Source organism: Protopterus annectens, chromosome 2.part1, assembly GCF_019279795.1.
Source record: "Protopterus annectens isolate FY-2018-M chromosome 2.part1, PAN1.0, whole genome shotgun sequence".
Classification (NCBI taxonomy): domain Eukaryota; kingdom Metazoa; phylum Chordata; order Ceratodontiformes; family Protopteridae; genus Protopterus; species Protopterus annectens.
The window spans coordinates 914,968,766-914,995,841 of record NC_056729.1 but is presented as its reverse complement, the minus strand read 5'-3'; the positions used below and the strand labels follow the sequence as shown (position 1 = coordinate 914,995,841).

General features: G+C 38.5%; 1 protein-coding gene across 1 annotated transcript in view; it reads right to left on the bottom strand.

Moving 5' to 3' along the window:
- The window catches only part of WWC2 (WW and C2 domain containing 2), a 1,656,421-nt gene that overhangs the window by 730,211 nt on the left and 899,134 nt on the right, over positions 1 to 27,076 (bottom strand). Inside the window, exon 9 of the mRNA XM_044062544.1 lies at positions 3,856 to 4,098. Within this exon, the coding sequence (XP_043918479.1) occupies positions 3,856 to 4,098 (243 nt within the window). The remainder of the gene's footprint in view (positions 1 to 3,855; positions 4,099 to 27,076) is intronic.

The following is a 27,076-nucleotide window of genomic DNA, read 5'->3' as shown; positions in this document are numbered from 1 at the left end:
GTCACAAAATGGGTTGCCAACTGGCTCACTGACAGACCCCACTGTGAAAGTAGCAGACTCCAAATCTGACTTCATAACAGTGACAAGTGGAGTATCACAGGGTTCTGTCCTGGGTCCTCTCCTGTTTAGTATCTACTTTTCTGAAGAACAGGCTAACACAGAAGGACTTCGGCTAACGAAGTTCGCAGATGACTGCAAACTAGGAGCCATAATTGAAACTCCTAACAATGTGGACATCCTACAAAAGGGCCTCACTGAGACAGATGCCTGGTGTCAAAGCCATGGCCTCAAGCTAAATGCCAAAAAGTGCATTGACATCCCCTTTGGTAAAAACTCTGTACCCAAGAGCTACCACATAGGTCATAGTCTACTTATCACTGAATAAGAGACCTTGGGACACAGGTGGATAGTAGTCTCTCCTTTGATAATCAAATCACCACATAGTCAGGAAATCCTTCTATGTGGCACACCTCATCACAAAAGGTTTCTTATCCAGGAAAAAAGAGGTCATTGTTCCCCTTTACTCATCACTCATTAGACCCATTATAGAGAACAATGCCCATTTTGGTATGTACCTCACAAGACTTCTACAACAACTGAAAAGGCTGCAGAAATACCCCTCAAAGAGGATTACTGGCCTCAAACAGATGCCCACCGCAGACAGTCTCAAAAAACTCCAGCTTTACTTCGTCACATATCGCCTACTCAGAGGCGATCTCTGCCTAACATACAAAGCTATGTCAAACCCAGAGCTGTTGGATATGCTCCACTTAAAGAAATCCCAATCCCTCCGAACTATACGTTCTAGGGACCTAAATCTTGTCACCACAATAAACAGAACATGCTGGAGGGATAGAGTCCTGTCCCAGAGACTTCCCATACTCTGGAACAAACTACCTATCTGTATCAAACAAAGCTCCCCATCAGCAGTCTTCAAGAAAAATATTGATGATAAGATGGGAAATAGGAAATTCACCCCGGGGATCAGCTCTGTGGCTCTGCTCAACAGGAGCACAGGAAAATAATTTTCTTGGGTGGCCAAAGCCAGGCTACTTTTTTGGCTAAGCTTGTATAGGCCCTAGGGCCAATAGCCCAATACCTACCTATGAACCTATGTAAATATGTATATATTTTACACATACACACACACACACACACACACACACACACACACATATATATATATATATATATATATATATATATATATATATATATATATATGTGTGTGTGTGTGTGTGTGTGTGTGTGTATGGATCTAGGACCGTTGAATAAAAGTTCAACAGTCCGAATCCAAAATCACTGAACGCACTTTAACGAAAGTGCTTTCATCGTTAAAGTGCATCAAAAAAAAAAGGAAAAATAACAAAAAGGTGATTATGCAGGGGTATTATGTCCCCCTGCACCCCCATGTGGGGGGCTGTGCCCCCACACCCCCTTACTTTAAATTTTCTCACTCTGAGATCGCACTACAGTGGAGAAAAGGAAACAATTCCCATACTCGCTCCATAATACGATATCCACAACAGTCATTCCCCCACGACTCCCTCTGGCTGCAGGCATGCATACGCAAAAGTGCTTTTTCGGTTAAAAGCAGTTTTGCGTAAATATGCCTGGCCATTAAGCCTTCAGTGAAAAGCACCCTCGAGCATCAGTCCTAGACTATATATCTGTATCGCATCCAAAGTGAAAGTTTGTGGTCAGTCTGGCACTGAATCACAGCTTGGCAAAAGTTTTACATCAAATACAATTCCATCATCATGCTAGAGACAGTGGAAATAGCAGTGTCGGCCTTGCCCCCTTATAGATTCATGTTCTATCTGTGAGTCTCTCTAGATCAGGAGTCAGTGTATCAGATTTGTTGAACCACAATTTGCTGTAGAGCAACTCCACAAACTATATATTACATATACATACACACTTTTATATTACAATGTAAGAGCTCCCCCTACTGACCTAGTTGGCAATAGGAAGACATTCCCTGCAGGCTGTCATTTTAGGAAGACATTCCTTGTAGACTTTCATTTTAGGACACATTTCCCACAGGATGTCATTTTTGGAGACATTCCCCGCAGGCTTTCATTTTAGGAGACATTTCCAGCAGGCTGTCATTTTAGGACACATTTCCCACAGGCTGTCAATTAAAGGAGACATTCCCAGCGGCTGTCATTTTAGGAGACATTCCCAGCAGGCTTTCATTTTAGGAGACATTCCCTGCAGGCTGTCATTTTAGGAGACATTCCCCTGCAGGCTGTTATTTTAGGAGACATTCCCCTGCAGGCTGTTATTTTTGGAGACATTCCCTGCAGGTGGGTCATTTTAGGAGACATTCCCAACAGGCTGTCATTTTAGGAGACATTCAAAGCAGGCTGTCATTTTAGGAGACATTCCCAGCAGGCTGTCATTTTAGGAGAGTACAACAGGAAGCGCAGCTACGGTCTCTCACCAAAGAGGAGAGAAAACTGATTGCCTCGAGAAGGAATGTCCACACTGACAGAACCTGGAGTACACATTCAGAAGATGATGCTTAGAGTTGAGTGTCACAGCAGTATGCTATGAAATTACAGCAAATAAACTTTTCAAGTGGAAAAGTGTTCACTCTGTCCTAATATGAGAGCAGTTCACTGGAAACAAGCCGAAGGAGCGGAGCGGCAAGAGCTATGAATGAAGTCATGTAGGGGACGAACAGGGGCACTTAGAGCTATTACAGGAAACTGTAGCCAGAAACAAGGTAGGCAAGCTGCTTCTACGACTAGGGTACCGTTAAAAGGAACTGCAACACTTGATTACTAAAATGCGTGCTCTTTCTTGAAAGACTGTGAACGAGCCAGCACAGAACTGTAAAACTTTTTTGGACAATTCATGTAAATGAAGGGAATCAGTTCTGTGGCAATGAAAATGATTTGCTTAAAAGATGTAAATCCTGAATTTTCCATCTGTTACAATAATAAAACATCTTACTGCTGGTATCTGGTAGTATATGCTTCCATCTTTATTAATATGGTAGCTGTAAGCACTAAGGTCGTCTGTTCGGAACAAAACAAAAAGATCTGACTATCATGGAGAATTTTGTAAAAATAAAAATGGCTTGGTGCATTTAAAGTACGAGTTTAGGCTAATTTCCACAATGCTATGTCCATCTAATTGAAAGTCTGTGAGTTTCTCTCTACGTGTGTGTATGCATTATTTTTTATCTATATGTCTATAGATAAGAGCTATAGATATACAAACACAAGCACACACACACATCCACAGTCACCGTCAGTGTTAGAAAAAATACATGGTTCCTCATTTCTTAATTGTGAATAATATGAAGCATAGTACTGTCAACATGAATGGCACACAACCACAGAAGTGAAAGGAGTAACATTTTACAAACATAGATATACTATAATCTCTGTAAAGGGTAAAATACCAACAATCACATTTTCATAAACTGGGAAGCGTAAAATAAAAACATAGTAACAAAATACATTGCCTTTTAGTTACATATACTCTAACTGGGAAATGAATAAAAGACAACTAAAAATATTGCAGTTAATCTTTTTGTTCATCAAAAATATAAGATTCACAATTTTTCTTCTATTTGTAGAAATTAAGCACTCAGCAGATGAGTCTAGATTAACATACTCTGCAGAGCTGTTTGTGAGGTTGCAGGCACATTTACAAGACACATTTACTTCACTCTGGCTGACTGCATATTCCTGTTACTCACACAACACACTTTATGATTTCACAAAATACTTGTATTAAGCTCGTACTTGAAGGCCCAGGAAGCCTTATACAAATGATTTATGACTATTTTATCGCTATATCACAATGATGAGTTGGCAGACAATTATAAACTTAACATACCTTTCTGCAAGTGCTTGGCTAGGTGTGCTTTTAACGGACAAGAGTTCATCTTCTAGCCTCTTCCTCTCCAATTCTAGACGATCCATCTCATCCTGCGTACGCTTCCGAGGTGTAACAAACTGAAGTTCTTTCAAAAGTTCCTCCTTCTCATTTATTAACCTCAGCTTTTCCTTCTCTGCATCCAGCCCTCCTGGCCATGCATCACTGTCAAGTTTAGCTAGCTCTATCTTTAGGTTAGCCAAGCTACAAGGAATAAGAGCAAAAAAAAATATTGATTACAGGCACAGGATCCCACCAAATTTCTTCTGTGATAACTATCAGTAAGAACTCTGTCTTCAAAAATATAAGGTTAGAATTACCTTTAATAGAACAAACATAACAGCAAATTCCTTATAGTGCATCTCTATAACATGTTTTTTTAGGAGATGCAGTGCAAAGTAAGGCAGTCATGATTACTTATAACAGCAGAAAAATTCAGCACTAAGAATGGATATCTCCTGACTGTTCATCAGCTGAAAAACATTTCCTCTACAAACGATGTCACTAAGGCTACTCACCTTGTGGTCCAGACTGGAAGCATAAAGAGGTAAAGGAAGATGTACCACAACTACATCACTTTCCTAGAGGTGAAGAGATGTAACCAGCAGCATAGCTAAAAGGACCAAAAAATAGACAAGGGCCAGGATTCAGAAATGCATAACCCACTGTACAACCCTGTTGTCAGCAACACACACAGACCAGTCTGTCACTGCAGTGGTAAGAAGGCACTCACATGCAGTCTCGCTACTAATGGCTGAATGCAGACATGGCAGCACAGTATTGCTGATGCAAATTATCCATTTGGTCTACCCTGGAAATTTTCAGTGGCATCAGAACAGCTCAGCAGAGTGATTCAAAGAGAACCTCTACTGCACTATGGAGGGTCAATAGGAAAAAAGCACACACCATCTTTTGACAAATTGTACTCATTGCTTTCTTCAGCCAAAGGGTTATTAGTGCCACACAGACCCACAGGAGATGTATACTGCAAGGTGGTGTGTGCACACATGCTTGTGCAATGAAGCAAGTATGCAGGTGTATGTAATCTTTTGTATGTAGGGGAATGACTGCAGCCACCTGTAAGTCGGAGTGTTGACCTGTACAGACAAACAGGTGCAAACACATGTATACATCTAGACAGAGAGACACACACACACACACACACACACACACACACACACACACACACACATATATTTGGGCTTGTTTTTGCGCATGTATGAATGTTAGCAAGAGCCTATGGAACTGTGGGTTGATGGGGGAACTGTAATGTGGTTAACTATGAGATAGTATTCAAGGGACAAGATAATGAGCCGCTAATGAAATGCTGCTCACTACAGCTTTATCATGTCTCTAAATCACTGACTATCACTGTTGCACCACTGGGCTCACTAGCATTACCTATGCAGTGCTGCAGGTGATATGACTATGAATCCTTTGGGAAAAATGCACAATTATTTGCCAAAAGCACTTGTATGGTTCTCAAAATGAGGAAGGCAAAAAGGAACTCCCAATTTGCTGGAGAAATCTTCCTTTCTAGGACACCCACAGAAACCGCTACTAATTAATTGTACTACCTCACTCTGAGAAGACTCTTGCTGTTGTCAACATTCAGGTCACAATTTCAAACAGTGCTCTCATAAGACAATTTGGGAGGCCAAACCAAAGCAAAGAACATGTTTCAAGGCCAAAATCCCTTATGCCATGACCTTATGCAGAGGATAAAGTGCAACTTGAGTAAAAGATGAGGTAGACACACTTTCCACTAGAAGCACACATTCGTACGAGAGTGAGATAATGTTCCAGCATCCTGATTAGTTCTCAATTGCACTGATGATCCAGAGAACCTAGGTTTAAGTTTTAATGAAGCCTGCACTTCTTCAGCATCCAACTCTTGCGGTTGTGACACAGCTTCTACCCGGTACAGTAATTCATTTAAGCTATGGTTCATGGGTTGTGTAGGTGCATTCTTCTTTCTCTGTCTACTTACTTTCAGGTACTGTGTTGGAGGGAAAATGACCTCCTGCATCCTTTTTGCTAAGGTGATGCACTGATGCTTCTCATTTGACTGTCAAGGTGTACACAACCAAAACAGGTATTCTCAGACAGACAGACTAATGACAACAAAATGAGTAATAATCTTAAGAGAAAAACCTGACAGGTGTTGAGTCCCCATGGTGGTGGTAGTGCACAAACAAGGCTAACAAAAGCTAATAGCATGGCCATTTCTTTACTAATAGCATTAATTACAGATCTACTGGCCTGCTACTACCACAGCATGATACTGTGAGCAAGTAATTTAAAAAGTCTTGAATGTGCAGCCAGCAGACGATTCAGAGTGCACTTCAGAAAGCAAACTTGATGGACTTATAATAAAACACTGTTTCTCCATGGAATGCAAAGTACCTCTTCCCCCCCAACATATTCAGCACTGAAGAGGATGCACTCCTGAAAATTTTCAACTAACATGACTATGAGTTGAGAGTTTACAAGGGTGCATTCGGAATACTAAAAGTCAGCTCTGAGGGAGAAGTTCTGTGAGGTTAAGAAAAAAGATCTCTATAGAGCAACATGCCCCCCCCCCCCGATGTTGAAAAATATCACTTTTGGATTGCTTGTGAGCTGTAATTTCTACTACCATTTAGAAAAGGTTTACTTTGACAGCTGAAGACTCTTATGTGGTGCAAAGCAGACAAAGTGGCTTAGATTATTTCACTTATGAAGCTTATTAAAGTAAAAGTATGAAGAATGGTGGCTTACTGGTAGATCTCAGCCTCAAAGCTCAATGGTCTAAGGCTAAGTCCTGACTTCTGGCCACTATCTGCATGTATTTTTCCAAGTTCTCCGTATGTCTTTATTTCTCTACATGCTTAGGCTTTACCTACCTTGATTGGAATGGACCCCATTCCTAAAGTCAGGGCATACTTTACACTCATGAAATCAGTTTTGCTTCAGTCCTTCGACATTGGAAAAGAGTGCTCTTTTCAGCACCTGCATTCTACACAGATTTCTATCTTTGCAGTTCATAAGGGGTTGCTTTTATTGGTAGCATATTAGGATATGTCTGAAGATACTTCGTTATTAGAAAGGTTGCTCCTATTACAACTGGAACTGTGCATCTTTATTCCACATTTTCTAGTTTCTGCTTGCAAGTCCTGATATTGTACAAATTTATGTCTTAGTTCCATAAGACACTATAGTCACCGGTGTGGTAATTTCAATAATCAAAGCTATTTCTGTTTTTCTCGAACTACAATATTTGGTCTGTTTGCTTCTTCCCTCCTAGCTGCTGGTATGGGGTGATCCCACATAGTCATTACTTCAACATTTTCAACAATCCTTTGCTGTTTATGTTTTCAATGTCTCTCAGTTGCCTCTAAGTTGTGATGCTTAGAAAGTTTGCAGTGTTGTGTCTTTCAGTATACAAACCTTCAGCCATGAGTGTATCACACTCCACACCCTGCAACAAGATGTACAATTCTATATTTGGTTTTAACAAGTTCATCAACATTTAAAACAGTGTATGACAAGATAAATGATAACCATTTACAAACGTCCTTAACAAGAATATTTATATATATATATATATATATATATATATATATATATATATATATTTATATATTCTTAAAAATCAGTACTTTTCCGGTAAATCATTGCGCTTTTACCAAGATATGTAATGATGAGTTATGTTTCAAGTTCTTATTCTTATAGTTGACAACTCATTTTTACAGTCTTAGCTAGGCATACTAATTCACCAAATGCTAATTCAGTTTTCCATTTCCATTTTTTTTGTTATAAAACTTTTCTTGCAATGGCAAGTATTGCCCAAAGAAAATATATTTGAAAAATAGAATAAAATCTCATATCTGATGAAGCATAGTTTGACTATCTGGCCATACTGTTTAAAATAAATGATTTTCTCATCTGTTCCTTATTCAATTTTATTCTGCATTTATATTTGAAAAATAAGTATAGCTGCTGGAATTGGTGCATTAAATAATATTAAGAAATAAGTAATAATGCAATTGTCTGACCACAAAGTCTGAGAAAAATTTCTAAAATCAGTCCAAAAGGAAGTAATCAACTAACAATCCATTATCATGTGTAACCAATCAGCATTAAGAACTTCATCACATGTCCAGTATTTAATTTCTCGTTTTATATGTGTGTGTAATTTTATTTGATGTAAGACTTCATGCAAAAATTTCCACGTACATATACATTTCCCAAAAAAGTGGGAGTACTGACTTTCCTACAGATTTTAAGAATCATTTTTTATTTAGTTCTAAAAATGGTTCATTGTTAAGGTTTGCTGAAAAGTTCCAGATTGTCACATCTGTGGCAACAAATGGTAACACATACAGTTTTAATAATCTTGTTATGTAATTAATAATTGCTTCCCCTTGGGTGGCCCACTGTTAACATTAGAGAATAGATCCAAGATTTTTGGAACAGGTTTAGTTTGAAGATTTAGTTATATTTTAATTTTATCCTGAATATATTCTTTATAGATATGTATATCTATCAGCCTTCTTTGCACTCTGCTATATCTTGCTATTAAATATTCAACAGGATGTACTTTGTTTCCATTAAGAAACTGATGCCAAAATATTAGGTCACTATTCTTGAGAGCTATCATTGTGTTTGCATTAAAAGATACTAAGCATCCATTAGGAATGCAATGGGTAATAACATGATTAGTAATCCCTTGACTAATTTGAATTCATAAACTTTTTAAATATTGAAAGGATTTGGTTAATAAAAGGCATAAAAGTAAACTTGTGTCTTTCACTCAGAACAAAATCTTTTAGAGCTCAGTAGAACATATTGATACCCAGTTTCATATAAAAATCGATGCTAAGCGTGTTGTCTATTAATATTTTCTCATGTAAAGATTTCCAAAAAGGGACATATGAAGAATCTAACCACAATATTAATACTTTAATAATTATAGCATTAGTATATAGCTCAGTCTTTGGAAACCCAATGCCACCTTCCTCCCAGCTTTTGACATGCCAGTCTAAAAGATATCCTTGCTTTTTTAGGGTACCATAAGAATTTAAGTAAGGCAGAATTTATTTTTCTTATAACTTTTTTAGAGCAGGAGAATTAATGATTGCATAGCTACAGTACAAAACTTTGGTAAAATTATCATTTTAATCGGGGTAAGTCTATCTTCCATTGTAAATAATAGATTGCTCCAATTTTCTGTTAACTTTATGATTTCATCTACGTTTTTATAGTTTATAAATATGGAATCTTTGTTCTTAGATTCAATAGTTATAACTAAATATTCAATTTGAGAATTTTCTCAGTTAAAATTTTATGTGAAAGTGGTTATTTTTTTGTTTGTTTATAACCAATGTTTTAGTTTTACTGTGATTAACTTTCAAACCTGAAACCTTTTCAAAATAATCCAGGGATTTGAGTATATGATCTAATGAGTGTTCTATGTCACTACATGTCAACAGTATGTCATCAGCAAAAAGCTGGATTTTTGATAAAAAGTCTTCATTTATTCTGAAACCTTTAAGTTACATCTTATATAGTTAGCTAGTGGTTCTATAGTTACAACAAATAATAAAGGGGAAAAATTTGCTATATTAAAGGGTCTACACAAAAAGGAGCCTATCTTGACAAAAAATACTGAATTGCTATAAAGTGTTTTAATTAATACTGCAAAACTAGAGGAAAAGTTATATTCATTTCGTATAAATAAGGCCAGTTCACTGAATCAAAAGCTTTATCAATATCTAAACCTATTACTGATAGTTCTGTTTTATTTTTATTTGCTATATCAATGAATAACAAACACTCTTATAATATTGTCTTGTACTCTTTTGTCTATTATAAAGCCAGCTTGATCTTCATTTATTAATGACAGGAATACATGTTTTAGTCTTTTTGCTAGTATAGATATGAACATTTTGTAGTCTACATTCAAAAGTGAGATGGGGCAATAAACAAGTGATGCAGGATCTTTATCTGATTTTAAAACAGCTGTAATTATAGAGCATCTCCAAGAGGGGGGAATATTAGCAGAGCTTTTGACTTCTTCAAAGACATTTAATAAGGTTTTTAAAATATTGTCAGGTAGCAGTTTATACAATTCTGAGATGATACCATATAATCCTGGAGCCTTGTTGGTTTTGACTGAGACTTTTAATTCAGTCTTTCAATTCTTTAAAAGAAAGACTGATCAGTTTTACTTTTCTGTTCAGAAGATAATTTTTTGAAGGAAAACATACATCATAAATTATCACTTAGTTCATTAGCATTTAGGTTTTTCTCCATTTTATTAATTTTTTCATAATATTTCCTAAAACACTGTAATATGTCATTTAGACTCATTATTTTGCTTTTCCTCACTCTTTACATACAATCTCTTTAATGTGATTTATTTTGTTCATGTTTTTAATCTAATGGCTATTTTATGTAGCCTTTTTGTGTTTAGTGAACAAGACTGCACATTTTTTCCAGATTGAGATCTTGTATTGAAGTAGTTTCTGATTCAGCTTTGCCACTGGGCTTTAAGTTAGACTTTAATTTATCTATGTTCGACTGCAATCAAGTCCTTGTCCCAGTCTTTCCTTTTACATGTATATCAGTGCTTAGCTTTATCAAATAAATAGGCTTTTAGAGTGTCCCATAATATAGCATCCGTCATCTTCCCACTGTTAAATTATTTTCTATGGATTTTATGAACTATCTAGTATGCAATCTACTATCTCGGGCTGCCTGTACCAACCTTTCATCTTTTGGTTTAAATACAGCACAATTAAGCCACTCATACAACACCTCATGGCCAACATGCAGCTGTTCTAACATACGTCTTGCTATAATTGTGATGTTTCCATTATCTTACTGCTGATCACTAATCATCACCTCCCTTCTTAACCTAGCTTCCACTACTCTTTCCCATAACTTCAAGCTGTGACTGATCAGTTTTAACATAGCAAAGAGGATATCTTAGACTTATTCTATTCATGTTTTATAAGTATGAAAATGTTTGCAAATGATGATGTCATTAAATACAATTGCAATCCCACAATCACCAATTTTCTTGTTAAGCTTATTCAGCTCTTTTTGTGGCCAGTCAATCATCTAAAAGCTACAAGTTAAAGCAGGAAGTGCAAGTTTATTTATAGTTTGAACTTTATTCTTACATGTCAAAGCAGTCTTTAGTATTAAATGTTAGTCTTGTAAAATCTTCCTTATGGAGCTGTGTTCTTGTTTTCATGCTGTATCACTGGCTTCATTTATTCCATGATATTTGTACATTCCTTGCTTGCTCCAAATATTGTAGATCACATTCCTCCCATTTTATATTTTCAAGTCTTCAGTTTTCCTATTTCAAGGGTTGCTTTTGCACATTTGACAAGCCAAAATGACATACCTGTGTCATCTCAGAAGGCTTTAACAACTTGTAGTTGCTTTTCATGTGTTTATCTGATTAACTACATTGTTTTAGGTAATTCGCAAAAAGAAGACAAGCTATTCTTTCATTTGAAACTTTTCTTGGAATCTGACTATATAAGTGACATAGGCTGTTGAGTAAATAACTGAATGGAATAATGAGTGTAAGACAAAACAGTAACGATGACAAAGAATCACCCTGAAGTATTCCACCCTGGATTTGTTCACACTGGACAGCAATTTGCACTTTTTTGTAGTTCACCTGCAAAGCAGGTTGTCATTTCTTCATAGGGACTACAATAACATATACCAATGTGTGACTGATCTTTTACATCTGTAAGCATTCTATAACCCAAGAGTGGAGAATACTATCAAATGCTTTTCTGTAATCTATCCACGTTGTACTGATATTCCTGTTCCTTTTTACAGGTCTCTATTACGACTGTGTTTAATAAAAAAAATTATCCTTTGCTCCATACAAATCTGTTTTATTCCTCTTCTGTTCTGACCATAACTGAATTTTTATCTAAATGCTCTATCTGAATCAATTCCTGTATGCAACTTGCTGGGAGACAGGCCATTGGTTGATAGTTCTTAGCGTGATCTGCAGTTTCACTTTTACGGATGAATTTGGTTTTCCCATTTTAGTTTTTACTTGACACTAAATCACAGTGCAAGGATGACAATACCTTTAACCAAATGTTAGGTACAGCATCTGGACCAGGTATTTTCAATTTGGGAGCCATTCTTAACTTTCTCTCTATCTCAGTAGGAGTTACATCATTACAATTCCATATCTTCTATATCACAGTCTCTTAAATGTTATTTTACTTCCTTTATCCACTCAGTCTCCTTGCTGTACTCAAATGGGTCCTCTCAGATATTTCTCCAGAATGCATTAACTTCCTGTACTCTTGATGGCATCTCAACTATTGCCGTTTTCTTTCCCAACTCTCTGCAGAATTTCTTTCAGTCATCCCTAAACTGTTTTGTATCCTTTCTTTATACTTATCAGTGTATCTCTTAAGTTTTTTTCATAATATGCAGACATTTTTTAATTTACTGTTTGAGACAGTACAACTCAAATCCTGATCTGTTTTGATGTATTTTTGCGTTAACTCATTCACTTTTCTAATAAATTTCCTTTTTTAGTATTCTTCGAATAATGATGCTTCTTTTCTTAACTGTTTCAAGAGTGTTTCTAGTTAGTGCTTCCTTGGGTAGTGATCTATTTGCTACATTATTTTCCTTTACTAATTTATGCTTTCTTGGCAATGCATTGTCTGTTATTAATTTTGCTGCACAATAATGGATTCTGTTAATTTCTTTTATATTGTGTGGATCTCTCTTTTTATTTCCAATTACTTTACTAATTTTGCATACTAATTTTTTTTCTTATTCACTTTTGGAAACCTCTCTCTCTCATACATATTATATTTATCCATTTCTATCAAATCCAGCAGGTCTTCTCTTAAAATTTCTTTCTGATTGACAGTTTCCTCTGCGGTTTGTGTTTCTGGCTATTTCTGACTGTCTGTGGAAATACTTTGGCTTTAAAATGACTGACATTTTTATTGTGAAACATCTTTACTGATGCCCATGTGCACTTTCTCAAGGTGTTCCATTTCTTCCAACCTTGAAAAATAGATGGTTTAGTGATTATACCAAATTATCCAAATACATGTTCTTGTGGCTTTAAAGGATCTAAGAATGACAAGTTCACCTATCATGTAAACAAATTAAATCAAAGTCACAATGTATATGAAGTTCAAGGATATGGAGAATGTTCTTCCCTTTTTTCTTTATTGTGTAGAAAAACTGGGAAATAAGCCTCTGAGCTAATGCATCAGTAGACCCAGACTTCAGCCATGTATTTACACCTTAATGACCACACACACAACAGCATTTCTTATGTCGTCCCCTAACAAGAGTCATTCAAGTTGCATGCCTTAACCCCCAAGGCTGCCAGAACATGTTTCCACACATGACAAACATAGTCATAGGTGACTCAATAGCCTGATGTACAGACACTCCATTCACCAGGCTGAGCAAAGAGAGTGGTGGTTAGGTGCCTTTCAGAAGCTAGAATCTATACGGCCCTTTAGATTCCTTCACTTCAAGTATGCCTATGACCTATCCATTGCTCAAGAGGGACTGAATGATCTTAGCAGATCCACCCTGAGGAATAAGGAGGACCCAGTTGAGTTCTGAACATATGTGACAGATCTCGAGTAGCATCTTAACACCACAAATACTTCAACAATATAGACACACAACAATTGAGTTCAACATGTTGCTCATTAGCTGGTGTCACATGAGGGAAATCCAATATGCATCAACTTGGGATAAGATGGTCGACAAGACTGCCTCCTTTATCAGGAATGACCTGTATCCCTCCTCTCAGGGCTTTCTCCAACTGGCTACAGCATTTTTTACTCCATAGTGCTATTTAGACAAAGTCAGTCTTCTTGACATTCAAAATGAAATCCCAATCATGCCAGTATCAATTTGGCACTGCTCAATGCTATAAAGTCTAAACAAGAATATGTCTGCATTGAGGATTTCTGGACCCTTGGACGCACACACCTTTGTAGTTGCAGAAACTTGGTTACAGTGTAGCAACACACATATATATATATACATATATATATATATATATATATATATATATACATATATATATATATATATATATATACACACACACACACACACACACACACACACACACACACACACACACACACACACACACACACACAAGGGTTTAACTACATTCACTCATTCAGAGAGGAGGATATTGTTCATCATTCACAATCCCATTACCAGAAGGGAAATTCAGCATAAAAATAACAAGGAACTCCAGGATATCCAGGTGTGAATTAACTCCAGTTAGCATATCTCTGCTAACTACAGAACCCCTTCTGCCTCCCACTACCCATGACAACTTAAAACAAATACAGTCCTTAACTATATAGCACAATCATCCTAGGTTATTTCAACTGCTCCATCCACCATCTGGAAAACATGCATTACAAATGATAAACATGCACACAGTGGCTCCTTAACTTTATTACTGCAAACCTTCTTGATCTGACAGTACCCTCTACTACTGGGAAGCCAAATCCCCTTGACCTTGTTTGTACTAATATGGCATGAATCTGTTCCACACTATCTATCCCCCCCTTCATGATCAAATCAGACCACCATGCTATCATATTTTCTCCAAAAACCCAGCCCAAGAAAGCAGCATCCAAACCAACTGTATGCATGGATTTCTCTTAAGACCAGCCTTCCAGAGCACTCAGATGAGTTTAGGAAACTTAACCCCAACCAATGGGGAATCTATAAAAAAGCTGTCACTTTACTTCCAGCTTAACTACTACATTGTCCCATCCATCATAAGTAAGATGGCAAACTTGATAATAAACCCCTATGACAAAACTCGAGTAGAAACAAATTCGACAAAAAAAAAAAACTTCTGTCATTAAAGAATCAACTCATATCCCCCGATCCCAAAAGCAGCCTTAAAATGGTCAGCAAAGAACTCAGATATAAGATCTGAACCTGTGACAATGAACCTGAAACCTTTAACTATGTTGGAAATCTGAGAAATAATACCTGCCACTGCACTGAGTTGACCTCTAATGGTGCAACGTACTTTAACCCTAAAGGACATCGCCAACATACTCTCAGAAAAATCAGTAACAGATTTATCTTACTTTCACTCCATTTTCTCTCACTCTACAGCTGAGCACATACCTTTCCCAAAATTCACCTCTGAACAGGTCCTAAATGCCCTCTACAAAACTAAAGCACTAGTTCCATGGGTCCTGTCAACATTTTGTCTACCTTTTAGTCAGAGCTAAGCCCCAACTCACTAATCCCCGTTTTAAACTTATTCAGTCTTATCCTCTCAAATGAGTACATCCTTGAGTTGGAAAATGGTCATAGTGATGCTCCACCATAGGGACAGTACCACTGACCCTGGGAAATACAGACAAATTATTCTTAACAGAACAGTTTATAAAGTAGTGGAACATATTACTGAACTCAAACAATGACAGTGGCAGCCACCAATCCCCTGACTGAAATCAATCACGTTTTTTGAAAGGTAGGCCCTGCCTACTGAATCTAATATGACTTCTTTGACAAGACTAGGCTTAAAAAGGCCCTTGTAGTCATTAGCCTAGTAAAAACCTATGAACCTATAAAGATAACCAAGACTTTGGATAATATCAAAGTAGCATGCACATACTGCCTACCTAGAGCTAGCTAAAGCCTTTGTTACCATTCCACAATCTGGTATTATTGAGAATACATCTGTTTGACTTTTATTCTCCTATCTAACTCACTGGAAAGCAAAACAGCTCATGGACAAAACCCATACAATGAAGGCTGATCACAAACTTTCCTTTAAAAAGCTTGTCAAATGTAACATTCAACAGGGTACCATATTCCTCTATTGCATACATGTTGCTGATTTCCAAAATTATATCAAGAGACTAACTACATTAGCAAAAGACTCAAACTCAGTGCTGTCATCATCTCCTTACCTGATGCCAGTGTCCTGTAAGAGGACCAAACCCACAAAAATTCCTGGGGTCAAAACCATGGGCTCGGTCTAGAATGTTCCTGCTTCCACAACCCAGATGATACCACCTCAGAGCTAAAAATCATCATTAGGGACCTTGTTACATTTGCTGAGAATGAGCTCTCTTTTCACTACCACAATGTACCAACTACGGTTAGAAATTTTTTCTTAGTCCAACTAGTTACTGAGAGTATGTCTTCCACATCCAAAGAGTGGCATTCCCCTCTTCCCCCTCTTTAATCCGGCACAAAATAGAATATAATGCACCAACGCACAGAACTTCAGGGATGATAAACAATGTTGAAGAAAAACAGCTTCTGTTCAGCTCAGTTTGTAGAATCAAAATACTTTATTTGGTAAGCGCTTTCATGGGAATGGCTCCCACTTCTTCAGACCATTCAATAAAATACATTTAAAACCACTCCATTTATATATGGAACCTTAACTGGTATCAGTCAAATCATGACTACAACTTTTTCCAGTCTTAAAGTAATAAGCACACCCTAATATATTCTTATTGAAACATATAAATTCCCTTTCTAAGTGCATATATAGAAAAGGACATGTTTGAAACACATATATAGACTGCATATAGGTACAGATGCATCTATCATTTCTCACTTTCTACAAAATATCTATCACAGACTCATGATAATACCAAGATTATATACATATAAATAGATGTATAAAGTCTACATATGCCAAAATTTACACTAATAAAAATGCACATTGACAATAAAATACATACTAATCATACGCATAAAAATAAAATTAAAATAAAATACATCCTATTATTTATGAATGCTCCTATTCTTCAAAATAGGCTTCAGGGGAACTCTATCATTTAAGCCACTGCCCCTGTCAGCCTATAATCGAATGACCCATCTCGCTTCTGAAGTCTCTGTCCTACTGCTGATATCCCCCCCTCTCTCATTCACCATTTCTATAACCATAAACTTAAAGGAATGATTTTCTCCCTTTTCCAGTGTATGTCTGGCTAAAGCATTGGTTTTATCCGTGTTCCTAATACCCAAATGATGTTCTCTTATCCTATTATCTAAATTCTCTGTTTTTTTCAGTCCTTCCTATAAGGCTGACAACAGAGCCAAGGAAAGATGTAAGAGACAGGTCTCAGAGCAGAGGGCGCTTTAAAAGGAAGGGGATGCAGGAATCACAGGAGAAACATACAGTCAAGAGACATTGGTTCCAGCATTAACAAATGAGTCGCTGGTTTGGAATATCTCCTCTAAGGACTTAACAGCTGATGAAGTCAACTTACTGAGTAAAGGACTTTCATTTATTCCTTCTCAAAGAACTGAGGTAACAGACAGCATTACTGATATCAAAATGTTTTCTAGAAATGTGCAGTTAAAGCTGTTATATGGTAATAATTGCAATTCTGATAGATGTGCTCTAAAAAAAAAAAAAAAAAACTATTACATTTGTTCCACCTAACCACCCGATTACAGATGTTTTTATGGGTTTATGTGAAAAAAAAATTGTATGATAAATTACACAATGGTAAACAGGAATCTGGACGGAATAATCTGTATAGGGGGGAATATTATGCTTTACAAGCCTTACAAAAGGATGACTCCATTATAATCAAAGGTGCTGATAAAGGGGCCCTATAGATATAATGGACAGAGCCTTTTATGAAAACCAAATGGAAACAATCTTGCTTGATAGAAATGTCTACAGTATTATAGACAGTGGTACAGTTAATAATATAAAAGATAAATTGAATAAGCTGCTTTATGAATGTTTAATGGGTGGATGGATAACCACTGAACAATATAACTACTTTCTTGTATCTCATCCAGTAATACCATTAATTCAAGGAATTCCAAAGATTCACAAGGATCCAATCAACCCACCCCTGATACCGATAGTCTCAGGGAGGGGTTGGTTGACCGAGCCCATATCAGTGTATGTTGAAACACAATTGAGACCCTTAGTTAATAAGAATACAGTAATTTTAAATGACACTAAACAATTCTTGACAGATTTATTTAAACATGTTGAGACCAATAGTTCATAGATTAGTATTAGGCTAAGTGCCCTTGAGGGCCATTTTAAGCCTAGCCAATTACCCCATGTAAGAATCAAACTCTGCACCTTGTGCCTGTAAGGTAAACACCTTATCCATTATGCCAAACTCCCACCCCAAATGACACTAAACAATTCTTGACAGATTTACTTAAACATGTTATAGTGATGGTTCTGTTATGATGGTCACTATGGATGTGAACTCCCTATTTACGTCTGTACCTAACAATGTGGGTTTGGACATGTTGAGGGAATACTTAACTAAGGATGGAACATATACTGGAAGTCGGATAGAGTTAATATGTTTACTCATGTAACAGATTTTAATAAATAATGTGATATTGTTTAACCACATTATATACCACCAAAAAGAGGGAGTGGCAATGGGTACATCTACCATGAACAGTTATGCCAATATAATTACGGCCAATTGGGAACAAAAGTATGTGACAAAAGACAGATGGCAACAAGTCTTTATAAACGCTTTATAGATTAAGTTTTTCTGCTTTGGAAGGGGTCCCTACAGGAATTGTTAGCTTCCCATGATGAGTTGAATAATAGTACTTCTTTCTTAAAATTTGAATTAAAATTCTCACACAATAGTATTGGATTTCTTGACGTCAGGGTATACAGGGACCCAAGAGGGGAATGGTCCACAAAGGTGTATAGGAAAAGTTGCCATAGGAATACATTTGTTTATAGAAATAGCATGCATCCCCTACACATATTTAAGAATGTAGTGAAATGACAGGTCTTAAGAATATCCAGATTGACAGCAGAGGAAGAAACTTTTCAGGAGGAAGTAAATGACCTTTGTATAAGGTTCAAAAATAGAGGTTATAAGGAAAATGATATCATAGGTACACTTAATGAAATTCAGACACTGAGAAATACAACTGGGAAACCATACTTCTCACATAGAGAGGAGACAATATCAGAATTTAATAATTCTGCCTTGAATAAAGTGAAAGTATCTACTAGTTACATAAGTAATGTAAAAGTTATATAAGATGTGGTAAGGAAATACTGGCCAGTATTGACACATGTACCCTGAATTACGGATATTGTAGGGGATGGACCCAGCTTCCTATACAAGAACAAGAAATCCCTGAAAAGGCTACTTTGTTATGGACCCAAGAAGGATGGATCCATCGGGGAACATCAAGGAACTATACCATGTAAAAATTGTAATCAATGTGGGTGGATAGATGCAACTAATAAATTCAAACATCTTGACACAAGTAAGGAATACACATTTAAGGTTACAGCTAAATGCTGCACTAAAAATGTTGTATATTTAGCAATTTGTGGCCTGTGTTCAGGATACTATGTAGAAAAAACAAACAGAGAATTTAGATATAGGATAAGAGAATATCTTTTGGGTATTAGGAACAGAGATAAAACCAATGCTTTAGCCAGACACACTGGAAAGGGAGAAAATTATTCCTTTAAGTTCATGGTTATAGAAATGGTGAATGAGAGAGGGGGGGATATCAGCAGTAGGACAGAGACATCAGAAGCGAGATGGATCATTCGATTACAGGCTGACAGGGGCAGTGGCTTAAATGATAGAGTTCCCCTGAAGCCTATTTTGAAGAATAGGAGCATTCATAAATAACAGCATGTATTTTATTTTATTTTTAATTTTATTTTTATTTTTATGCTTATTGTTAGTATGTATTTATTTTATTGTCAATGTGCATTTTTATTGTTAGTGTAAATTTTAGTAGCATCTGTATGGCAAATAAAGACTTTATACATCTATTTATATATGATCAGATATACATTTATGCATAAAACTTTGGGATTATCATGAGTCTGTGATAACAGATATTTTATAGAAAGTGAGAAATGATAGATGCATCTGTACCTATATGCAGTCTATATATGTGTTTCAAACATGTCCTTTTCTATATATGCACTTAGAAAGGGGATTTATATGTTTCAATAAAAATATATCAGGGTGTGCTTATAACTTTAAAACTGGAAAAAGATGTAGTCATGATTTGACTGATACCAATTAAGGTTCCCTATATAAATGGAGTGGTTTTAAATGTATTTTATTGAATGGTCTGAAGATGTGGGAGTCATTCCCATGAAAGCGCTTACCAAATAAAGTATTTTGATTCTACAAACTGAGTTGAACAGAAGCTGTTTTTCTTCAACATTGTTTATGATCCCTGAAGTTCTGTGTGTTGCTGTATGCTGCTATTTTCTTTGGGGTCATTTAACTCTAGCTGCACTCCTATTTTTTGTGTTTAGAATATAATGCATCCTTTATCATTAACTATCTAAACATTACCCATCTAGAAGATGGAAAAAAATTCCAAATCAAGAAAATCTCACACATGACCTCATTAAGTTATACACAGCATTTAAAGCCTCATCCCTTACAAACTCTTCTGTGCAAACCTCTGCTTACCCTACAAGAGTATAAATGATACAGTCCAGAACAACCTCTTAAGTATTTGTAAAACCCATAATACCACCACTACTTGCTCTAATGTCTTTAATTTAGACTGCAACATTAACAAAACCTGTTGGTATGACAGATCTCTCCCAAAGGAATCCCTCACCTAATGGAATAAGCTCCTACCAACCTCAACCGAAGTCAATCCTCAGCCCTCTTTTAACAGTCTGAAAGACTGCAAAGGACCCATAAATTCACTCCTGGGCTGTCTTCTCAAGCCCTTACAGATACTGGGAGCAAGTAGAGGAAATTGCAGTGGTTTGGCTTTTAATGATCTACTGGACCGGCTGCTGACTACCACCATACAAAAGTACAGTTGTGTACACTTACCATAAATGTAGATGTTCGAGTGTCTTCACTGTTGCAGTCATCACTGTAGGGTTCTTCCTGCCGGCAGGCAGCCCTTGGTAGGCCAGAATCCCAAAGTCTGGGTTTAGCGTCGGCTGTTCAGTCATGCTCCCTGACGTCAGAGCGCCAGGAGTACAAAGCTGCCAGCCGACGCCATGTTCTCCAGTTTTTCTTGCCCCAGATGTCAGGTGCCCAAAAATGAAGGCTAATAGTAAAACAAAAATGTAACATACAACAAACCCCATACCCTGTAGCAAATACACCTCAAAAGAAGGGTGAAGTAGGAAACCACACTAATGAAAGTATAAGAGGGGACAGGAGGGTGGAGCAGACTGCAACAGTGAAGACACTCGAACATCTACATTTATGGTAAGTGTACACAACTGTACTATGTTCATCGTGTTTCACTGTTGCAGTCATCACTGTAGGGTTGAATCCCAAAGCTGAGATAGAGGGTGGTGGTTATAGAGTAGAAGGGGCGGCTAGAAGGCCCTGCAAGACTGCAGAAGCAAAGCCTGCCCTACACTTAGAATAAAGAGGGAGATTATAGTGCTTAGAGAAAGTATGCACTGAACTCCAAGTTGCAGCTTCCAAAATATCTTTGGTAGGTACTCCCCTGAGAAAGGCAGCTGAAGTAGCAGCAGCTCTGGTAGAGTGAGTCCTAATTTTTCCTGGGATTTGCTTTCCATGATGAGAGTAACAAAATCTGATTCCATGAGCAATCCATTTAGAAATAGTCTGTTTTGAAATAGCTTTGCCTTGGGAATTTGTTGCATAAGAAACAGTTGCTCTGTTTTTTAATATCCTTGGTTCTGTCCAGGTAAAAACGAAGTTGCCTGTGTACATCCAGGGAATGCAAGATCCTTTCCCCCTATTTTGTGGATTAGTGAAAAAAGTTGGCAGGTGAACAGTTTGATTTAAAGCCACTTTGGAAACCACTTTAGGCATGAAAGTAGGATTAGTCCTTAAAGACACCCTATCTTGGCGAAAAATAATATAAGGTTCCACAGCCATAAGTGCTTGTAACTCCGAGACTCTCCTGGCTGAAGTCAAAGCCAGTAGGATAGCTGTCTTCCATGATAAATACTTAATATCAGATGTGGCAGCAGGCTCAAAAGGAGGCAGAGTGAGTTTTTCCAGAACATAGTTGAGGTCCCAGGCATGTATGGGTGGTGTCCTAGGGGGCCTTAAATTCTTTGCTCCACTGAGATATAGTTTCAGAAGTGGATGCGAAAAGATTGGAGGATCTGTGTTGTAATGTGCAGAGATAGCTGAGGCATGTAATTTTATGGAGGAGAAGGATAAACCCTTATGTAGCATGTCTGTCAAGTAATGTAAAATCAATGGGATATTAGGAATGAGAGGATCCGAATCCTGAGCATGCATCCAGGTGCAAAATCTCTTCCATTTACCTGCATAAGATTTTCTAGTGCTAGGCCGTCTGGCTTCTAAGATGACATCCATGACCTGTTTGGGAAGGATAGGATTAATCATAGACCCTGAATTCGCCAGGCTGCCAGGCTGAGAGTTTTGATATGAGAGTGCAGAACCTGGCCCTGGTGTTGGGACAAAAGATTTGGAATCTGAGGTAAAATCCAAGGGGGCTCCTGGGATAGATTCATCAGTGTTGAGTACCAAAACTGACGAGGCCAATTTGGGGCCAGTAAAATCATCTTGGGTTTGTCCTGCTTTATCTTTAGTAACACCTGTGGAAGAAGAGGCAGTGGAGGAAAAGCATACCCAGAGAGGTTTCTCCAACTGAATGAGAGTGCATCTACTTTCCATGCTAGTTTGTGAAATGTCCTTGTGCAAAAAATCTGTAACTGGTGGTTGAGGGGGGATGCAAATAGATCTATGTCTGGGCAGCCCCAGGCTTCTGTAATCATCTTGAATATTTGGGTGTCTAGCATCCACTCGTGTGGGTCTGACAGGTTCCTGCTCAGGCTGTCTGCCAGAATATTTTGCTTCCCTGGCAGGAACTGAGCTTGTAGATCCACTTTGCAAGCTACAGCTGTGTTCCATAGAGTCATGGCTAGTCTGCAAAGGGGGTAGGAGTGTGAACCCCCTTGCTTGTTTATGTACCACATAATTGTGGTGTTGTCTGTCCATATCAGTAGTTGTCCTGGCTGTAGAAAATCCCTGAAAGCCAAGAGGGCATTCTGTACAGCTAACATCTCCTTTAAATTGATATGTAGGTGCTTCTGATCCTCTGTCCAAAAACCTTGCAGGCCTTTCCCCTGCAAGTGCGCTTCCCATGCGTAATCCGAGGTGTCCGTGGTTAACACTTGGCTGGCTGGAGGCAGACTGAAGGCTTTCCCTTTGCTGTGAAGACATGCCATGGTCCACCAATGGAATTCCTTTTGTAGGCAAGGCAAGACAGCAATCTGTGTGTCTAGACAGTGGCAATGCTGGGACCATACAATTTTTAGGTACCATTGTATTTTTCTCATATGTAATCTTGCATTTGGTATGAGAAGGCTGCAGGAGGCCATGTAACCCAAAGCCTGCAGGAATTTCCTTGCAGTTAGCGGAGACATTAACGCCAAGGTTTTGAAAGTTGAAGCCAGCTGTAGTTGTTTTTCGGATGTCAGGAATGCCATCTGGGTTGTTGTGTTTAGAAGAGCACCCAGAAAGGTTATCTGTTGTGTGGGTGTCAAATTTGACTTTATGTTCACAGTGAATCCCGGGTACTTGAGTAGATTTTGGACAAATTCCAGGTGCTGGAGTAAGACCTCCTTGCTGTCTGCTTGAATAAGGCAGTCGTCCAGATAAGGGTAAATTTGAATTCCCTTGAGTCTGCAATAAGCTACTACTGGTGCCAGTCACTTGGTGAAGACCCTGGGCGCAGTAGACAAGCCAAAGGCCAGCGCAGAGAATTGGTAATGTTTCGAGCCGGTCTTGAACCTGAGGTATTTTCTGCACTCCTGTCTGATAGGGATGTATAGGTAAGCCTCCTTTAAATCCAATGTCACCATCCAAGCATTTTTGCTCAACATTGGCAGGAGCTGCTGCAGAGTAAGCATCTTAAACTTTGGTATTTCCAGGAAAGTATTTAAGACTGACAGATCCAGGATGGGACGCCATGAATTTTGTTTTCTGGGAACTAGAAAAAGCCTTGAGTAAAAGCCTTGTCCTGTCTCTGATTGTGGGACCAGTTCTATGGCCCTCATAGCCATGAGGGATCCCACCTGGTTTAATGCCTCTGCCCATTGGTGTTTTGGCAGGTCTGGCCATCCATTTGGTCTTGGCAAGGTATGAAAGTGGAATTTGTAACCTCTTGAAACTACATCCAGAACCCACTTGTCTTGGGTTATGCAAGTCCAATTTTGTTGAAAAAGAGAGAGTTTTCCTCCGCTTCCAGGAGAGAAGTTCCTGGAGCCATGCAGGGGGAGTCATTGAGCCTGTTTTCTATAAGATTGAGGCCTGTCCTCTCCACCCCTGGGGTGGAAGCGCTCCACTGTCTAGGTCTGTAAGAGGTCTGTGCTTGGACCCTCCCTCTGGAGCACCTATATCTACCCCTCTGAGGCCTGTCCGAGCTGGGAAAGGACCAATTTATTTGGCCAACTTCTGCTAAATCTTGGGGGCTGAACTTGTAAGAAATCCTTAACCGTTTGCATGGATTTTGCCTTATCCTCCATTTTCTTTATCACCTCTTCAGCCTTAGACCCAAACAAAACATTATGCTGAACAGGAGCATCTAGTAACTTTGCTTTCACTTGATCAGGTAAGTTTTGTTCCTTTAACCAAGCATGCCTTCTAATGACTGTGCCAGTGGCAGCCGCCCTGCATGAAGCCTCCAAGGCATCAAAACCACAACGTAAGCCATGCTTCCCCACTTGCTCAGTAGCATGCATCAAATCGTGTAACTCCTCATTATCTGCACATGCAGAAATGGTACCTAGCTTTTGTTTCATAACAGACAGCAGGAATTGCTGATATTTTAGCATATGAAATTGACAATTTAAAGTCCTAACAGATAAAGTAGCAGAAGTGTACACTTTTTGCCCCATCTTTCCAAAGTTCTAGAATCCTTATCTGTCGGAATAGGGTTTTTAGCAGAGGCGGCCTTAACACCCTTAGGACCCTGAGAAATGGTTTCTGGATCAGCAGCAGGATTTTTGAAAAGGAACTGGTGGGAGTCAGGGACCCTGTAATATCTGTCGGGCTTAGCAGGGGCTGGAGGAAAGGAGTCAGGAGTCAAATTAGCCTCAGAAAAGGCATCATCCACAATATCCAAAATAGGAGGGATAGCCAGGGGTCTATGTTGGGGAAGAAGAAGGAAATCCCTAAGCCTTCTCTTAGACTCAGAGTACTCCTGTCCTTCCCAGTGAAAATGTTCCCTCATGTCATGTAAAGTTTCCCCAAAAGAAAAATCCTCAGTGGGAGAAGCTGATGGAATGGATTCCTCAGCATCAGAATCCTCATAAGGAGGGAAAGTATATTCCTGTTCAGAGGAAGACACTGAAGAAATAGATGCCTGATCAGAGGATTCATAATCCAATTCTTGCCTTGGCCTTTTGTCTGGAGGGGGATGTGAACCCCTAATCATGGTTAGTAAGTCCTCCGCCTTTAAGCAGCTGTTTCTGAGATTTGGGTCCTGAATCAGAAGAGGCCTGGGCTGGTGTCCTTGATTTAGAAGGAGTCTTCGCCTTTGTCTTTGGCTTTGCCTTTATCAGAAGCTGTGTAGGCCTGAAAACCCCCTCGGAAGCTGGTACCTGCACAGCGGCTCTGGACCCATCCGAGGGAGCATTGTCCGAAGGTCCTGCAGCTGGAGTACTCAAAGGCCTAGATGGCTCCTCGTGGGAGTCCGTTTCGGCAATCGGTTCTGAAATGGCCGACAACAGGGGTTGCAAAAGCACCTCACTGATGATGGCCGAACCTGTAGCTGGCTCTGCTTGTAAACCGTCGTCTGATTTGGACCTCTGAGGCCTGTCCTTATCCTTGCATCGTTTGTGAACTCCGGTAGTCGGAAGCGTGTCCTTCATTTTATAATTAAATTGCCTGCCAAAGTAGTGAAAAGCAAAATCGTACCTCCGCTTAATAGTACGTTGGTTAAATCTAGCACAAAACTGACAACTAGCTACATCACGGTCAGGGCCTAAACAAGGAATACAGTAAGAGTGGAAATCCTTATGAGGTACTTGCTTCCCACAAGAAATACAATTAACTTTTTCTGACATTGGACTGGAGCAAGAAAAAAGTTTCCCCAATGGGGTACTTAGCTCTGAGAAGAAGTAAGTCTTCGGACTGAAGCACGAAAAAATATCAGGAGTCAGCTCACCGGCACTTGCGAACTGCTTCCACCGCACGGCAAGAAAGACTGGAGAACATGGCGTCAGCTGGCAGCTTTGTACTCCTGGCGCTCTGATGTCAGGGAGCATGACGGAACAGCCGACGCCGGACCCAGACTTTGGGATTCTGGCCGACCAAGGGCTGCCTGCCGGCAGGAAGAACCCTACAGTGATGACTGCAACAGTGAAACACGATGAACATCCTATAAATTCAAAGCCACCTGTGAAACAACTTTAAGCAAAACTCATGTTTCGGACATAAAGGAGACTTTTCAAATAAATCATAATGCTCAGAAAAAAAAAATAATCCAGACAGGCTAGCTAACTAAACTCTGGCTACATCAGACAGATACCAGAAAAAGCTTGCAAGACATGAATTTGAGGATAACCAAGAAATATGGCTTAAAGGGCAGATGAGACAGTTTGTTGAACATTAAAACACCAGCAGTAGCTAGGACTGAAATGGCAGACTTAAAATGCATAATCCCATTCAGGAAATGATTTCCAGTCATTGTTGAGACAAAGTTTTATTGACCACAGAATCTCAAAAGGCTGAAAGGACTTCAATATAAAGTTTAATGGTGGAACAATAAATGGCCAAGTACCAGAGCTGAAGAGGTGCCTAAATAAATTTTCTAGAAAATAAATGCAATTGAATGAATGAATGAATGAATGAATGAATGAAATCAATTAAATAAATCAGGACCATATGCCTTGCAAAATATTGGACTGGAATGGGTTGGCAATGGATACAGAACATCAGAAATTATGCATTTTCACAGCATACATGGCAACTTCTAGTTAAAGAAAGATGACTGTTTAATCTTAAACTGTCATAAACAGTTCAAATGGACTGGCTGTACAGATCAGTGTGTTCTCTGGAATATTAAGACTCCTTTGGAATGTCGAATGACAACAGAATACTCAGACAGGATTGACACCCACCCCCATGTAAACTGCATCCTGACTGCCTGGCCTGAGCAACAAGATTCTGATGTTAGATTAGCAACT